The sequence below is a fragment of the Neoarius graeffei genome, chromosome 3, assembly GCF_027579695.1.
Source record: "Neoarius graeffei isolate fNeoGra1 chromosome 3, fNeoGra1.pri, whole genome shotgun sequence".
Lineage (NCBI taxonomy): Eukaryota > Metazoa > Chordata > Actinopteri > Siluriformes > Ariidae > Neoarius > Neoarius graeffei.
Window position 1 is genome coordinate 116,433,710 of NC_083571.1, and position 19,146 is coordinate 116,452,855.

General features: G+C 41.5%; 1 protein-coding gene across 1 annotated transcript in view; it reads right to left on the minus strand.

The window, feature by feature from the left end:
- Positions 1 to 17,443, minus strand: part of kif25 (kinesin family member 25) — a 28,064-nt gene extending 10,621 nt beyond the window's left edge. Inside the window, exons 1-11 of the mRNA XM_060916153.1 lie at positions 17,375 to 17,443; positions 17,127 to 17,192; positions 10,820 to 10,945; positions 10,580 to 10,721; positions 5,008 to 5,111; positions 4,623 to 4,708; positions 4,447 to 4,486; positions 4,278 to 4,345; positions 884 to 958; positions 624 to 767; positions 1 to 161 (exon numbers count right to left, since the gene is read on the minus strand). The exon at positions 1 to 161 is cut by the window's left edge and continues 16 nt beyond it. Of these exons, the coding sequence (XP_060772136.1) occupies positions 1 to 161; positions 624 to 767; positions 884 to 958; positions 4,278 to 4,345; positions 4,447 to 4,486; positions 4,623 to 4,708; positions 5,008 to 5,111; positions 10,580 to 10,721; positions 10,820 to 10,945; positions 17,127 to 17,192; positions 17,375 to 17,443 (1,081 nt within the window). The remainder of the gene's footprint in view (positions 162 to 623; positions 768 to 883; positions 959 to 4,277; positions 4,346 to 4,446; positions 4,487 to 4,622; positions 4,709 to 5,007; positions 5,112 to 10,579; positions 10,722 to 10,819; positions 10,946 to 17,126; positions 17,193 to 17,374) is intronic.
- Positions 17,444 to 19,146: the final 1,703 nt, after the last annotated feature.

The following is a 19,146-nucleotide window of genomic DNA, read 5'->3' on the forward strand; positions in this document are numbered from 1 at the left end:
GGACTTCACTAGTCCCTGTGCTGGTCGTGATGACTTCTCTCTTAACTCCCACGGCGGCTCCATCGTCGTCTTTGGCCAAAAGGTCCAGCAGCTCGTTATTATAAACCTCCACCATGGAAACCTCCACTGTGTGTCTTTCTGCTGGCTTCTCAGAGATCAACCTGACAAACAAATGCATGTACCAGCAGAATTTCAAAACATTCTTCATATCCATCCATCCATAAAACGACTAAGTCAAATTTATTTGTATCGCGCTTTTAACAATAAACATTGTCGCAAAGCAGCTTTACAGAATCTGAACAACTTAAAACATGAGCTAATTTTATCCCTAATCTATCCCCAATGATGAAGCCTGCGGCGACGGTGGCAAGGAAAAACTCCCTCAGACGACATGAGGAAGAAACCTCGAGAGAAACCAGACTCAAAAGGGAACCCATCCTCATTTGGGTGAAAACAGACAACGTGATTATAACACGTTGGAACACTAAGGAATAAACCATGAAAAGACATGCTCTTATACTAGTACTAGAGGGTAAATGCAGTCCCTGTAGAGCAGGCTAAACATAAATGTAAGCAAAACACTACATTTTATGACAATAGATGATATAATGTTTAGGACTTACTTGAATAACTCATTAGCTGCTTTGGGGATGATTCCTTCCTGCGAGTCCCGTTCAGGATGTTTGGGATCATCATTTTGAGATCCGATCATTGTATGCGTCTTTCCACTGCCTGTCTGTCCATATGCCATGATGCACACGTTATACCTGAATATAACGTACACTGTCAATAACAACATTCACCTTCACTCAGCTCAATACCAACACAACAGCGATATTCATTTACTAAGGGAAAGAAAAATTACTTTAAACATTAAACTCACCCATCCAACAAAGAAGTTAAGAGAGGCTTAATTTCTTCAAACACACCATCCTGTGAGTCCTCTGGACCGTGTACCCTGTTCATCAGAGCCACATGATGAAAACACCCACAGAGACATTTTGGATTAAAAGAAGCGGTTGAGCAATTTTCCAGCTTAACTCATCTTTAACGTGTATGATTACATCGAACAACACATTTCCTTGTTCTAAGAAATCAGAAAATCTGTTTGTTTCTTCTAAACTCACTTGTAACAGAAGCCGAAAACCAGTTGTTTTAGAGATATTCATGCAATTTATAGACTCACTTTTGTGAATTATTTCAACGAAGGTATATTCAAATTACAACCCCACTCCAAAAATATTGGGACCCTGTGTAAAACGTAAATAAAAACAGAAATGTGATAATTTGCAAATCATGGAAACCCTATATTACATTGAAAATAGCACAAAGACAAATGTTGAAACTGAGAAAATTTTAATTGCTTTTTGAAAAATATATGCTTATTTTGAATTTGATGCCAACAGCATGGTTCAAAAGAGTTGGGACAGGGGCGTGTTTACCACTGTGTTGCATCACCTCGACTTTTAACAACAACCTGTAAACATTTGGGAACTGAGGAGACCGATTGCTGTAGTTTTGAAAGTAAAATGTCGCATTCCTGCCCGACATACAATTTCAGTCGCTGAACAGTTCGGGGTCTCCTTTATCGTATTTTGCACTTCATAATGCACCAAATGTTTTCAATGGGAGACAGGTCTGGACTGCAGGCAGACTGCAGGCCAGTTTAGCACCTGGACTCTTATTACAGAGCCATGCAGTTGTAATACATGCAGGAAGTGGTTTGGCATTGTTTTGCTGAAAGAAGGAAGGCCTTCGCTGAAAAAGATTTTGTCTGGATGGCAACATATTACTCTGAAACATGTAAATATCATTCAGCATTAATGATGCCTTCCCAGATGTACAAGCTACCCATGTCATGTGCAGTAATGCACCCTCATACCGTCACAGATGGTGGCTTTTGAGCTGTGCATTGATGATAAGCCAGATGTTCCCTCTGCTCTTTATCCTGGAGGACGTGGTGTCCATGATTTCTAAAAAGAATTTCTACTTTTGATTCGTCAGACCTCGGGACAGTTTTCCACTTTGCCTCAGTCCATCATAAAAGAGCTCGGGCCCAGAGAAGGGGGCGGGGTTTCTGGATATTGTTTATATCTGGTTTTAACTTGCATTTGTGGATGCAGTAATGAAGTGTTTTCACAGACGATGGTTTTCTGAAGTGTTCCTGAGCCCATACAGCGATTTCCACTACAAACACGTGTCTGCTTTTAATGCAGTGTCTCCTGAGGGCCTGAAGATCACAGGCATCCAATGTCAGTTTTCAGCCTTGTCTCTCGCATACAGAGATTTCTCCAGATTCTCTGAATCTTTTAATGATATTATGGACCATAGATGATGTGATCCACAAATTCTTTGCAGTTTTACATTGAGGAACGTTATTCTTAAATTGTTGCACTGTTTGCCCACGCAGTCTTTCACAGAGCGGTGAACCCCGCCCCATCTTTACTTCTGAGAGACTCCGCCTCTCTGAAATGCTCTTTCTATGGACCCTTTTCACGTGACGTCACGACAAACGCGGCCGCCATTTTGGACGTGTACTACCAGTAGTTTACCACAGCCAACATTGAGGAACGGCAGCAAAGAAAGTTTTTACTTTCAGCAAGACTTCCATCATGCCACTATATTGTTGTGCACCTGGATGTAGTAACCATCAACAAACAAGGCAAGGGTTATCATTTTATCAGATCCCGACGGAGAAGATGGATAGCGGCCATTAACAGATTGGCAGCCCTCCCTCGGCATACCAACGCGTGTGTAATGACCACTTTGTTGGAGGTAAGACGAATAAAATTAGCCAGAAAAGGCATTACATTGCTGTTAACATTCTGTGGCGGCGAGTGTGTAACCAAATAGGTTAAAATAACCCATTGTAACCTCTTTGTTCTTCTGTAGTAGCTATTGTTGACTAGCTAATGTCAACAAGTAGCTGGTATGTTACTGTAGCAATGTTTACGTTCAGTCATTTGGATGACTGTTAAAACCTTTCAGTCTCAAGTTTTTCCTTTACTGGATTTACTAGTTTACTGTAGTTATGATCCGGCAGCTATTTACACTGGATCCAGTATAAATAGCTGCCGGAGCCAACGGCCGAGGTTCCGGAGCGCGCTCCGGCTTGCTCTCCCTCAAATTAAGCAGCGCGCGCCGGCTTGCTCCCGGAGCGCTCCGGCCGAGGTTCCCCTCAAATTAAGCAGCGCGCGCCGGCTTGCTCCCGGAGTGCTCCGGCCGAGGTTCCGGAGCACACTCCGGCCGAGGTTGCCCTCAAATTAAGCAGCGCGCTCCGGAACCTTGGCCGGAGCACTCCTGGAGCAAGCCGGAGCGTGCTCCAGAACCTCGGACGTTGGCGTGTATGTCGATGGGTTTTTAATGACATAGGTATACAGATCATGTGGGCAGAAGTCAGGTAAAGACGAGGGCTTCGTGTACTTCCGTACGTCAGTGAACAATCCTGGTGGAAGCAGGTAAACGTCGTTCTCTAAGCCTGCTAACCTCAATTTTTGCAAATACCTCTCCCTCTGCTCGCCCTACGTCGCTGGATAGTGAAGGTGTTTTCTGCATCTCGCTCCTTTTTCTTTTATGTTTTTCGTTTGTCGCCTTCCTCGCATTCAAACTGATTCGAGCCGAAGTCCACTACACGTCCAAAATGGCGGTCGCGTTTACAAAGGTCACGTGACTGAAAAGGGTCTATACCTAATCATCTTACTGACCTGTTACCAATTAACCTAATTAGTTTTTTAATATTACACAACAGTCTTTTGTTGCCCCGTCCCAACTTTTTTGAAACGTGTTGCTGGCTAAATTCAAAATGAGCATACATTTTTCACAAAACAATACAATTTCTCAATTTCAACATTTGAAATGTTGTCTTTGTACTATTTTCAATGACATATAGGGTTTCCATGATTTGCAAATCATCACATTGTGTTTCTATTTATGTTTTACACAGAGTCACAACTTTTTTGGAAACGTGGTTGTAAGATTTTAACCTGATGGGACTATTTTTTGGAGGGATAAAGCAGTCATTAAGCATTGACATCGGGTCGTTAGTGTCTCGTGTTTTTTTTTTTTTTGTGGTCAGTGACCACAAAATTCAGGTTACTTACACTTTTTTAAATGATCTGTTACTGTATTGATCTACGGTAGTGTTGGCATGGGTTGTTTTTGTTGTTTTTTTCCAGTACAAGAAATGTGTCAAAACTATTGTTTTCACATGCAGATGTGGTGGACAGTGATCAGGCTATTACTGTGTACACATCAGAAGAGGTGACAGGGTATTATACCTCTCAAATTCAAACATTTTGTTTATTAGTGGAATCCCAGGTTTGGCAAAATTCACAAGAACAGAGTCCTGTAAAAAAAAAAAATTATGCCATGGTATTATCTCACTGAGCAGGTCAGTAGTGGTCAGAGCACCTGTATAAATCACATATGAACAACCAATCCACTTACATCACTAACAGCCTGCACCACCACCTCTGATGATGAGGGTCTGGAACAGTAAAACCTCATGTAACACAATGCATAATTATACGGTCATAAATATTGAGCTACTGAAGTGGCAGCAGAAATTGCATCACCACAGCTAAAGAAGTAAAAGGAGTACAATGAATGGTTGGGATTCTTACCCATTAGTGGAAAAACAACCTTGGATGTGGTCAAAAGGCAGGATGGGCCGCACCCTGCAGTGCACTCTAATATTACCCCTCAACTCCTAAAAGCAGAATAAATGAACATGTTGTAAATCATTTTTAAAACATATCAAATTGCACCATAAAATACAACGATTGTCTTCCTATTGATCCTGTACTTTATTCCTCTACTCTGTTCCATCCATTACAGCTAAAGTACCATGACACTATAAAATCCAACAGCCAGGCCTGCAAAATAGATAATAAAGTTTACATAATCTGGTGTTACTTCATACTAAACTAAAAAGCTTAAACAAGGAATTAATTGCATTTATTTATATTTCATCAACCAACAAAATCCATGAGCAAATCAGGAGCTTACAATTAATGTGTTGTGTATCTGCTTCCTCCTCAACCGCTCGGATCCATGCCTCTCCTTTTCCTCTTGCAGGGAGCGCTCCAGAGACGCCACCTGAGCCTGGAGCCCTATAATCACCAAACATCCTCAATGGTGACAGTTCAGTGAGATGACTTGGATTGTTGTACAAGTCTTCCAAATATAAGAATTGCATTTTTTTTTATAATCACACTATCAGTTATCACCCAAATGAGGATGGGTTCCTTTTCGAGTCTGGTTCCTCTCAGTGTTTCTTCCTCATGTTGTCTCAGGGAGTTTTTCCTTGCAGCCATCACCTCAGGCTTGCTCATTAGGGATAAATTCATATATGTTTAAAATTGATATTTGATTATAATTGACTTGACTTCCAAATACCAGATGAATGTTTCCTACTCTGGTTTATGACTTGCATGACTGGTCCATACTGGTGCATACTAATGATATACAGGTTTATGGGTCAAATAGTGAGCAACACATATTATCACTTTTAAAAAATATATCCCTTTAAAATAATGGTAGCCTACATGCATAAACACTTATACATTAAAATGTATAAATCTTATACATACAATCTCTACATTCTTTTCATAAACGTCTAATCAAATCTGTTTTAATCAAATAATCAAGCAGGTTCCCTAACCTCATAATTTAAAACCATGATCATAAAAATAATGGAAAATCCTGAAAACTACTGAAAATAGTGGTACAGTGGTGCTTGAAAGTTTGTGAACCCTTCAGAATTTTCTATATTTCTGCATAAATATGACCTAAAACATCATCAGATTTTTATACAAGTCCTAAAAGTAGATAAAGAGAACCCAGTTAAACAAATGAGACAAAAATATTATTCTTGGTCATTTATTTATTGAGGAAAATGATCCAATATTACATATCTGTGAGTGGCAAAAGTATGTGAACCTTTGCTTTCAGTATCTGGTGTGACCCCCTTGTGCAGCAATAACTGCAACTAAACGTTTGCGGTAACTGTTGATCAGTCCTGCACACCGGCTTGGAGGAATTTTAGCCCGTTCCTCCGTACAGAACAGCTTCAACTCTGGGATGTTGGTGGGTTTCCTCACATGAACTGCTCGCTTCAGGTCCTTCCACAACATTTCCATTGGATTAAGGTCAGGACTTTGACTTGGCCATTCCAAAACATTAACTTTATTCTTCTTTAACCATTCTTTGGTAGAACGACTTGTGTGCTTAGGGTCGTTGTCTTGCTGCATGACCCACCTTCTCTTGAGATTCAGTTCATGGACAGATGTCCTGACATTTTCCTTTAGAATTCGCTGGTATAATTCAGAATTCATTGTTCCATCAATGATGGCAAGCCGTCCTGGCCCAGATGCAGCAAAACAGGCCCAAACCATGATACTACCACCACCATGTTTCACGGATGGGATAAGGTTCTTATGCTGGAATGCAGTGTTTTCCTTTCTCCAAACATAACGCTCCTCATTTAAACCAAAAAGTTATATTTTGGTCTCATCCGTCCACAAAACTTTTTTTCCAATAGGCTTCTGGCTTGTCCACATGATCTTTAGCAAACTGCAGACGAGCTGCAATGTTCTTTTTGGAGAGCAGTGGCTTTCTCCTTGCAACCCTGTCATGCACACCATTGTTGTTCAGTGTTCTCCTGATGGTGGACTCATGAACATTAACATTTGCCAGTGTGAGAGAGGCCTTCAGTTGCTTAGAAGTTATCCTGGGGTCCCTTGTGACCTCGCCGACTATTACACGCCTTGCTCTTGGAGTGATCTTTGTTGGTCTACCACTCCTGGGGAGGATAACAATGGTCTTGAATTTCCTCCATTTGTACACAATCTGTCTGACTGTGGATTGGTGGAGTCCAAACTCTTTAGAGATGGTTATGTAACCTTTTCCAGCCTGATGAGCATCAACAACGCTTTTTCTGAGGTCCTCGGAAATCTCCTTTGTTCGTGCCATGATACGCTTCCACAAACATGTGTTGTGAAGATCAGACTTTGATAGATCCCTGTTCTTTAAATAAAACAGGGTGCCCAATCACACCTGATTGTCATCCCATTGATGGAAAACACCTGACTCTAATTTCACCTTCAAATTAACTGCTAATCCTAGAGGTTCACATACTTTTGCCACTCACAGATATGTAATATTGGATCATTTTCCTCAATAAATAAATGACCAAGTATTATATTTTTGTCTCATTTGTTTAACTGGGTTCTCTTTATCTACTTTTAGGACTTGTGTGAAAATCTGATGATGTTTTAGGTCATATTTATGCAGAAATATAGAAAATTCTAAAGGGTTCACAAACTTAAGCACCACTGTATATTGAGCACACAGGGGTTACAGAAAGAGAAAAATGAGCCAACAACACCATTATAACATTACATTACAGCCATTTAACAGATGCTGTTATCCAGATCGACATACAACATACTGAGAGCAGCCTGGGGAGCAATTGGGGGTTAGGTGCCTTGCTTAAGGGCACTTCAGCCATTCCTGCTGGTCCAGGGAATTGAACCAGTGACCTTTTGGTCTCAAAGCTGCATCACTAACCATGAGGCGACAGCGCTAACCACTACACCATCGTGCAGCCCCTCCAATTGGGTATTTTATTTAATTTTTCATTATTTTAATAATGTAGAATAATTTCAATTACTGTAATAATCTTCAAATCTTTGTTTCCCCTGTTGACACCTTTTAGAACAAGTTAATCTACGAATCCACAATTTGTAATGACAAATCATAAAACTAAATGTCAATAACATAAGAATACATTATTATTATTATAGAAACCCATCCTAACTGGGAGCTATGCTCACTAGATCAAGAGAAGGACACTATAATATCCATAAGCCCTGTCAGAGGCCTGTCACCATGGTACCGAGTTAATGCACAGAATCGCTGAGCTTGATGACAGCAGCACCAGCAGGCCTGAGCAGGAGGGATTACCTCCGAGGCACCTTTCTTAGCTACTGTCACGGCATTACACAGTGTGGACTTACATGAGGGAAGTGAAGACAGATAGAAGAGAAGTACAGAGATAATGAGAGGTAGGTCTGGGATGGGGCGTGACCAAGTTAGAAATGGACATAGCAAATGAAAGGTAGAATGCGTTCGACCTTTGTCGAACATGCCTAAGCTCCTAAGGTGACCTCCCACCTTAAAACACACCTGATTCTGCACTCCAGTTCATAATAAGAATACCAGAAGTAAATGTTGGACTCCGCCCTCCTCATTTAAAAATCAAATATTTGCAAAATATTCAAATTGCTCTATATGTGGTGTTAAAATATTTTTCTATATTTGGTTAAAATACCTGCATACAAATGTGACAATACTGAATAAAATTTTAAGATTTGAGGTCATAGTCAGGGTGACATCGCAGCTGACTCTGTCAAAGAACAAGACCAAGAAAACATGTGGGCTGGTAACCCATACAATGATTGATGAAACACACTGGGAAAACTAAACTGGAAAAACATAGCCTGGTCTGATGAATCTTCATAATTTGGTGGCAACAGCATGAATCCAACAGTCCAGGCTGGTGGAGGTGGTGTAACGGTGTGGGGAATGTTTTCCTGGCACACTTTGGGTACATTAATACCAATCAATCATCACTTGAATGCTTCAGCCTATTTGAGCATCATTGCATCCCTTCATGGCCACAATTTATGAATCTTCTTTTGGCTATGTCTACAGTGATAATGCACCATGTTACAAAGTAAAAGTCATCTCAAACTGGTTTCATGAATATGACAGCGAGTTCAGTGTTCTTCAGTATCCTTCCCAGTCACCAGACCTGAATACAATTGAACACCTTTGGGATGTGATAGAACAGGAGATTCATAGCATGAACCTGTAGGAACTCTTGGATGCAAATCATGTCAACATGGACCAGAATCTCAAATGAATGTTTCCAACATCTTATGGAATCCATGCCATAAGCAATTGAGGCTGTTTTAGAGAATAAAGGGAGACCCTGCTCAGTATTAGTATAAAGTTCTTAATAAAAATGTCTGGTGAATGTACAGTACCAGTCAAAAGTTTGGACACACCTTCTAATTCAGTGTTTTTTCTTTATTTTTATGAATTAAAAGTCATGTCAGTTCTTAAATCTGTACTGCCTTTCAGATTTTTCAAGTGTAAATCATAAAAAGAATTTTCCCGACACCCAATTATTTTTGTTTAGTGACCGAAAGCTACTGAATTCGAATCACAGACTTCCAATTTTATTTAGTTTTTTAAAAATAGAACAATTAATGAATTTAGAACCATGTGGCCTTAAATTCTCCGCTATTTTTTCCTGCTTCACCATGACCCAATACAAGATACTATGTCATGCATCTCGTGGTGGGCTTTCCCCGTTCACGCAAGGCATTGTGGGATACAAATTTGAAACAGGAGAGAAAAATGGAGGACGTGAGTGTGCGAATGAAACGTGAAAGACCGACTACAGTAACGGAAAGAAAGCAAGAAGAAAAGACGTTATGTTATATACGAAGGAAATGAAACGCAGGACCAAACTAATAAATATCGGCGCTCAGCGAGCACCTCGGTGTGATCAGCTGTTCGTTTAGCGACAGAATGATGGAACTGTCAGTGCACGCTCAAAGGGAAACCTGTAGATGGCAGTAATGCAACACTGTGGATGCCAGCTGCCGTAAAACCCAAAAGAAGAAGGTAAACCTGCGCATGCGCACACAGACTTCCTCTGTCTGCTTGACTGCACAAAGCGAGCGATTTCATGCACATTATTTGCTTTAATCCCCTCAAATTAAATAACTTCCCAGCCACAGAATGGCCTGATATTTTGTGAGATATTACAGAAATAAACATAGATCACAATGACCACATTTCAGACGGAACTAAATTTCACCGATTTTATGAAATCGAAAGGCCGTCTCGCTTTAAAGTAATGATGGATGTCATTTCTCTTTACTTAGTTGTTCGGTTCTTGACATAATATAGATTAATACAGTTGTGGTGTTGAATAGGGATATTTACTGTATTACTATTATTATTTACTATTTACTGTTTGAGCTCAAACATATCAAGTAGGCAATAAATTGCACTAATTAACTTTTGATGAGGCACAGCCGTTAATTGAAAAGCATTCCAGGTGACTCCCTCATGAAGCTGGTTAAGATAACGCCAATAGCGTGTAAAGCGTCATCAAGGCAAACATTGAATACGTTGGAGAATCTAAAATATCAAACATTATTTTTTGTTTAACACTTTTATTTACCACATAATTCCATATCTGTTCCAGATGCTATTTCATAGTTTTGATGTCTCCAGTATTGTTCTACAATGTAGAAAATACAAAATACAGAAAAGTCTATGAATGAGTAGGTGTCCAAACTTTTGACCCGGACTGTATATGGTCATCAGTTGAGATCTTGGAATGATCCTGGAGCACTGTTCCTTCTCAAAAACACTAGAAGATATCAACATGTGCTGGCTTAAGACCCAGCAAGACTGCAATCGACACCTGAGGTACACGCTGGACAGAAGATGAAGAATGTCAAACTTCTTAAATAATTAATTTCTATAAATCACTTACTCTGGGTGTCATCACTCTGGTCACCCTGGACAGCTGTGCTGATGATGCCAATCCACTCCAACAGCTGTTTGTGCTGGTTCTCCAGCTCTGTAGCAAAGCCCATGCATACAGCAAACACATCCCTCAAATCTTTTTTCAGAGCCTGAAAACAGTGGTACGATAAATACAAACTGAAAAAAGCCACATTCCATGAACAAACTCTGGAGACGAGTACGGTCAGCGGTTTCTTTGCTGGCTCACCTGGACATGTGAGAGGAGTTTGGCCAGGGGAACAAGAGTACTCTTTTGCACATTTCCCTGGTGTTGACAGTGTCTCTTTGCCACAATCACATCCTCCTCGTGATCACGTCGAAGTTTTCCCATACACTTGAGCAAGTTTTAAAGATGACAAGGTCACATAATTTAGTGACACTGGAACAAACTTGGTATTAGAAAACTGACCTCATTTTACTGTGATAAATTCATCATATTTCATTAATCAAAATACATCCCTGAGGTGATGAAAACTGTGGATATTTGAAGATATATATATATTTTTTTTCTGGAGCTCTGTATTATACAACCCCAAATCAGAAAAAGTCGAGACGGTATGTTAAAATTGCAAACAAAACTGAAAACAATGATTTGTAAATAATCTTTGACCTGTATTGTACTCAAAACAATACAACACATAATTTGATGTTTTATATCATGGATTTTATTGTTTTTTAAAATAAACATTTCAATTCTTGCAACACGTTAAAAAAAGTTGGGACTGTAAAACATTTACCACTTCATAATGTTTGCTGTTCCTTCTCCTTGTTTCAGGACTGAGGACACCAAGTGATGAAATGTTTCAGGTGTTATTTTGTCCAGTTTTTCCTGCAAACAGGTCTTAAGGTGTACAACAGTACAGGATCATCGTTATATTTTTCATTTCAAAATTCGCCACAGGGGCGGCACGGTGGTGTAGTGGTTAGCGCTGTCGCCTCATAGCAAGAAGGTCCGGGTTCGAGCTCCGTGGCCGGCGAGGGCCTTTCTGTGCAGAGTTTGCATGTTCTCCCCGTGTCTGCGTGGGTTTCCTCCGGGTGCTCCGGTTTCCCCCACAGTCCAAAGACATGCAGGTTAGGTTAACTGGTGACTCTAAATTGAGCGTAGGTGTGAATGTGAGTGTGAATGGTTGTCTGTGTCTATGCGTCAGCCCTGTGATGGCCTGGTGACTTGTCCAGGGTGTACCCCGCCTTTCGCCCGTAGTCAGCTGGGATAGGATCCAGCTTGCCTGCGACCCTGTATGCATTGGCATCCTTCTGTCTCGAGAAACAATGGAGTTTTGCGCCTTAGAGTTAGTCTATGATGGAATTGCAGCACCGGCTGTGGCTGTAGAGCCCTATCCTGGATCGGCAGGTCCTGTTGCAAGTACCACAGGTAAAGACGGTGTCGTCCGAATGTGCCAACTCTGCTCTCTCACGTCTTCATGCTCTTTTCACCTCCCACTGCTCCTCTCTCCTCCGCTCTGATGTCTCAACAGCAGACCTGACAGCAAGTGTCCAAGCATTACAGTTTATTGCCACTGCTTCAAAGCCTGCTGGTTCAATGCCACCTGCCTTGAGGTCCCGCTTGCACACATCTTTGTAGCGGAGTGTGGGTCTTCCTGTAGGTCTGGAGCCAGTGGTAAGCTCACCATACAAGATGTCTTTGGGAATTCTGCCATCTTGCATGCGGGTGACATGGCCGAGCCAACGCAAGCGTCTCTTTGTGAACAGGGCAAACATGCTGAGAGTTCCCGCCCGTGCCAAGACATCCTTGTTGGGAATGTGGTCCTGCCAAGAGATACCAAGGATCCTTCTGAGGCAGCAGAGATAAAAGGTGCTGAGCCTGCATTCCTGGCGGAAGTATAGGGTCCAGCTCTTGCTACCATACAGCAGAGTGCTCAGCACACAGGCTTGATGCACTTTGATCTTTGTATTAACGGTGAGCATGGAGTTTTCCCACACTCTCTTTGACAGGTGGGCCATTGCTGCTGAAGCCTTCCCAATTCTAGTGTTCAGCTCTGTGTCTAGGTTGAGACTGCTGGAAATGGTGGAGCCAAGGTAGGTGAAATCCTCCAACACGTCTAGAGTGCAGTCGCTGATGGAGATGCAGGGTGCCGAGGTGACATCTTGGCCAAGGACGTTCGTCTTCTTTATACTTATTGTAAATCCAAATTCTCTGCAGGCATCAGCAAAACAGTTGATTATATCTTGGAGGCCAGCCTCGGTGTGTGCCGTCAGGGCAGCATCGTCGGCGAACAGCATCTCATGAATGAGAACTCTTTGCACCTTTGTCTTTGCGCGAAGGCGCGCGAGATTGAACAGGCTGCCATTGCTTCTGGTGTGAATGTACACACCCTCTTCAGATTGACTGAAGGCGTAGCACAGCAGCAGGGAGAACAGGATACCAAAAAATGTTGGGGCGAGTACACAGCCCTGTTTGACTCCGCTCTTGATGGGGAAGGGAGCCAAGGAAGAGCCATCATACTGAACTGTGCCTTGCATGTCTTCATGGAATGATGTGATGATCCTCAGAAGCTTAGGGGGACATCCGATTCTTTGCAAGAGTGTAAACAGGCCTGACCTGCTGACCAGATCGAATGCCTTGGTCAGGTCTATAAAGGCAATATACAAAGGACGTCTCTGCTCACGGCACCTCTCTTGCAGCTGCCTCAATGAGAAGATCATGTCTATTGTAGATCTCTCGGCTCTAAACCTGCACTGCACTTCGGGGTAGACACGTTCAGCAATCAGCTGCAGTCTCTTCAACATGACACAGGCGAAGGTTTTGCCGACAGTGCTTAGAAGGGATATACCGCGATAATTGTTACAAATCACTGCGTTCGCCTTTGTTTTTATAGACCGTGATGATGTTGGCATCATGCATGTCCTGAGGTACGGTTCCTTCCTCCCAGCACTGTAGCAGGAGTTCGTGGAGGTAAACAAGGAGGCTCGACTGTTTGCCTACTTTGATGACCTCAGGAGGGATGCTATCGTTTCCTGGAGATTTGCCACTGGCTAGAGATTCAATGGCCTTGCTAAGCTCCTCGATGGTGGGTGGGGCATCAAGCTCTTCGATGACAGGCAGGGAACTCGTGTTTTCCACCGCTATGTCTGTCACAATGGTCTCCCTCGAGTACAGTTCTTGGTAATGTTCTGCCCACATCTCCATCTGCTTTGCACGGTCAGTGATGACTTCGCCTGAGGTAGATTTTAGCAGGGCGATCTTGATGACACTGGGGCTGAAGGCCTTCTTCATACATGGCTCGTATGTTACCACAGTCAAACAGGATAAACCGGCTAGAGATAATGAGATGAGATGAAAATTTGCCACACATTCTCTATTGGGGCAGAGAGAACAGGCACCCTCTTCTTTCACAGCCATGCCTTTATAATGTGAGCAGAATGTGGTTTTGCTTTGTCTTGTTCAAATCTCCCTGGAAAGATATCATCTTGAAGGCAGCAGATGTTGCTCCAAAATCTCAGTGTACTTTTCTGTATTAATGCTCCATCACAAAAGTGTAAGTTACCTTTACCAAGGGTACTGACACAACCTCATACCATGACACACCCTGGGTTTTGGACTTGTTCCTGGTAACAGTCTGGATGGCCCTATTCATCTTTGGTCCAGAGCACACTGTAACCATTTCTTCCAAAAAAGACCTTGAATACTGATTCATCTGACCACAATACATGTTTCTGCTGTGTGATGGTCCATCCCAGATACCTCCAAGCCCAGAGAAGTTGTTGATGTCACTTATGGACACAGTTAACACAAGGCTTCCTTTTTGCACAGTAAAGTTTTAACTGGTGTTTGCGGATGTAACTCTGTAGCGTAATACTTGACCAAGGTTTGCCAAAGTAATCCCAAGCCCATATGGTTCTATCAGCTACAGTGGTGCTTGAAAGTTTGCAAACCCTTTAGAATTTTCTATATTTCTGCATAAGTATGACCTAAAACATCATCAGATTTTCACACAAGTCCTAAAAGTAGATAAAGAGAACCCAGTTAAACAAATTAGAAAAAAATATTATACTCGGTTATTTATTTATTGAGGAAAATGATCCAATATTACATATCTGTGAGTGGCAAAAGTATGTGAACCTTTGCTTTCAGTATCTGGTGTGACCCCCTTGTGCAGCAATAACTGCAACTAAATGTTTGGGGTAACTGTTGATCAGTCCTGCACACCGGCTTGGAGGAATTTTAGCCCGTTCCTCCGTACAGAACAGCTTCAACTCTGGGATGTTGGTGGGTTTCCTCACATGAACTGCTCGCTTCAGGTCCTTCCACAACATTTCCATTGGATTAAGGTCAGGACTTTGACTTGGCCATTCCAAAACATTAACTTTATTCTTCTTTAACCATTCTTTGGTAGAACGACTTGTGTGCTTAGGGTCGTTGTCTTGCTGCATGACCCACCTTCTCTTGAGATTCAGTTCATGGACAGATGTCCTGACATTTTCCTTTAGAATTCGCTGGTATAATTCAGAATTCATTGTTCCATCAATGATGGCAAGCCGTCCTGGCCCAGATGCAGCAAAACAGGCCCAAACCATGATACTGCCACCACCATGTTTCACAGATGGGATAAGGTTCTTATGCTGGAATGCAGTTTTCCTTTCTCCAAATATAATGCTTCTCATTTAAACCAAAAAGTTCTATTTTGGTCTCATCCATCCACAAAACATTTTTCCAATAGCCTTCTGGCTTGTCCACATGATCTTTAGCAAACTGCAGACGAGCAGCAATGTTCTTTTGGAGAGCAGTGGCTTTGTCCTTGCAACCCTGCCATGCACAGCATTGTTGTTCAGTATTCTCCTGATGGTGGACTCATGAACATTAACATTAGCTAATGTGAGAGAGGCCTTCAGTTGCTTAGAAGTTACCCTGGAGTCCTTTGTGACCTCGCCAACTATTACATGCCTTGCTCTTGGAGTGATCTTTGTTGGTCAACCACTCCTGGGGAGGATAACAATGGTCTTGAATTTCCTCCATTTGTATACAATCTGTCTGACTGTGGATTGGTGGAGTCCAAACTCTTTAGAGATAGTTTTGTAACCTTTTCCAGCCTGATGAGCATCAACAACGCTTTTTCTGAGGTCCTCAGAAATCTCCTTTGTTCGTGCCATGATGCACTTTGACAAACGTGTTGTGAAGATCAGACTCCGATAGATCCTTGTTATTTAAATAAAACAGGGTGCCCACTCACACCTGATTGTCATCCCATTGATTGAAAACACCTGACTAATTTCTCCTTCAAATTAACTGCAAATCCTAGAGCTTCACATACTTTTGCCACTCACAGATATGTAATATTAGATCATTTTCCTCAATAAATAAATGAGCAAGTATAATATTTTTGTCTCATTTGTTTAATTGGGTTCTCTTTACCTACTTTTAGGACTTGTGTGAAAATCTGATGATGTTTTAGGTCATATTTATGCAGAAATGTAGAAAATCTTAATGGGTTCACAAACTTTCATGCACCACTGTATACTGTAAATGAATGACGGTTCTTGATGCAGCGCCGTCTGAGGGATCAGAGATCATGGGGTTTAGATTAGGCTTGAGCCCTTCACTCACCGAAATTCCTCCAGATTCCTTGAATTGTTTAATGATATAATGCACCATAGAGGGTAAAATATACAAAAGGATTTGGATGTTTCTTTGAGGAACATTGTTTTTATTTTAAACATTTCAATAATTTTCTCAGGCATTTGTTGACAAACTGGAGCTCCTTGGCCCATCTTTACCCCTCAAAGACTCGGCCTTTCCTGGATACTGATTTTGTACCAAATTGTGATTATAGTCACCTGTTGACATCACCTGTTTCAAATCACATCATTATTTAATTGTTTTACCTCATTATTAGCTCTAAATTACCCCCATCCCAACTGTTTTTGGAATGTGTTGCAGGTCTGAAAGACAGGAATGGATGCATATTAACAAACAAAATGAAGTTGACCAGACAGAACATGAAATATCTTGGGTTATTCTGTCTGCAATGAACTACAAGTCAAAGCAAATGTAGAAGTCACTGCTTTCTTTTATTTGCATTTCCCATACCGTCCCAACTTCTTCTGATTTGGGGGTTGTATCTTATGATAACCTGGTGACTGTTTCGTCTCAGATGTATCCTCAGAACTAAATCACCTACTAATGACAAACCTCTTAACTCAGTAAACCATCTGTCAGAACAAATCCCTAACTGTAACACAGAAGCAATGACCATATGGCAACGACTTGGTATGGTTGACCGGTCACACCTCCTAAAGTTATTTTGAAAAAAACAAACAAGCTGATTTGCTCACCATTACTGGGGGGATAAAAAAAACCAGACGTGAGGCTTCCTTATCCCATATTACAACAGAAAGTTACTCTCCTATCCATAGCACAAACCCATTATATTACACACAACAAGCTTTTATTATTTAATTATAAACACACATCACTGAAGATATTGCAATACATGCTGTATATTCCCAATTAAAATCAAACTGTGGTACGTTTGTGTAGTATACAGTTGATAATTTACCTCAGCAAGCCTCAGGTGAAGAAGAGCGTTCTCTGTCTCCAGCTCTAAAATCCGCTCTTCTTTACTCTGAAATTTTACATTCATGAAAATTCAGGCAATTTAACTTGGTCACTTTCCTTAAAAGACTTAAGACCCTGGCTCCCAGAACTATTTTCTGGCAATATAACAGGCATGACTGAGCTAGCGGTGTCTCTGAGCTTCAGTCCTTCAGACGTTGCAGTCACGGAACAGTCTGAGGAGTCACTTACCCGGAGTTTGTGCTCCAGAAGGTGCACCTGATGCGCAAAAATTTGGTCTCTGTTAACAAAATGTGGCATTTTAGAACACTCCGTAACCTCTGGGAGAGAAATGTGACCAGCAGTTAACTGTGTGTGCCATGTCCAGTACAGTAGGCCAATTAACAGATTAACTCCTGTCTAATATGGCAGTCAGACCACATCCTTCCCCACTTACCATAGAGTCCTGTGACCTACCGTTCACTATTCAGTACAAAAATCCTGTATTCTTTTTCAGTGTAGCTCAGGGTTTGATTACTGCATTCCCAGCTAGGAAATGCATTTGCCTTTGTAGATCAATTACAGTCTTGAACTTTAAATTTTTTTTAAAAAATAATAATTGAGTGTACAAACATATCAATTTACCTTTTGGTGCCATCTATTGGTCATTTATTTCAGAATCAGGTTTATTGGCCAAGTACACACAAGGAATTTGGTTCCAGTTGGTGTGTCTTTTTCAATGTAATAAAAACACATTCTATTCCCTTCTAGCGGGTTTCATTCATTTGGTTTGATTTGATAGCATGCAATATTGTTAGCATATTGCTTATCCTATGTGTATTACGTCACTCTACCCAGTGGAGAATGAGTGTTGAATATGGTTTACGATATTGCATGGCTGTCAAGACGGCATGACGTCACACGTCGGAGATGTAAAACTTCCACGCTAGCAAGCGACTGGGACAATTTGTAAACAAACATGTCTGCCAGGTTTGCTTTGTTAAATATGGAAAATTGAGAGAGAATTTTGAAAGACACGCTGAACACCCAAAAGGGATGTGTATGTATCATAATAATAATAATAATAATGGCTGTTTTTTTTATGGTATATCAGATATATTCCATTCAGCTACGCGTCTTCAACTCATTATCATGCTAGCTGAATGAACTACATCTGATACATCACTCAACGCCAGCCAATATTATTTAAATCTCTCACCTACAATATGTTATGTATAAAAATAGACAGTATAAATATCCATGCCATCAACAATACTCCCTCTCTCTTTGGCCATCCTCATGTTTGAGGGTCGGCAATCCTGGGAGACGCACAAGCACTCCTCCAACCTTGCCTGTCCTGTGCCAAGGCAGAGCATGCAGCACCGGTCAGGCCCATCCAGTCTTGAATGTCATCCATCCATCTCCTCCTAGGCCGACCTCTTGATCTAGTCCCCTCCACTCGGCCCTCCAGGATAGCATGTTAGACCTCCAGCTCTTGCTATGTGGCCAAAATAGGCTAGCTTATATGTTTGGTGATAGCAGGAAGGTGTTTCCTTAGGTGTTCAGTTCCTGCAGAACAGACTCATTAGTTCTATGGTCTACCCAGCTAACCCGTAAAATCCTGCAGTATCTGAACAACTCAAATGCTTCAATGCACTTCACATCTTTCCTGAAGGTCCAAGTTTTGGCTCCATAGGTTGCAATGGGCCAAACAAGTGTTTCAAGAAGTTTGACCTTCAGGGATTTACTGAGGGCACAGTCTTTTCCAGAGTCTGGCTAAAGCTTTGATGGTTGTTCTAGCTATGCCAAGCCAACAATGGATTTCCTTGCTATAGTTAGCGTCCTGGTAAATATATGCTCCAAGGTACTTGAACGAGCTGACTTACTCAAGTAGCACACCATTGCAGTAGATGTTGATCGTGTCTACCTTTCAGGTCCCTGCCATGGTCTTCGTTATGGCAGCGTTGATCTCGAGGGAATATTCTCGTCAACCTTATCTACCAGTTGCTGCAGCTGTTTGGCGA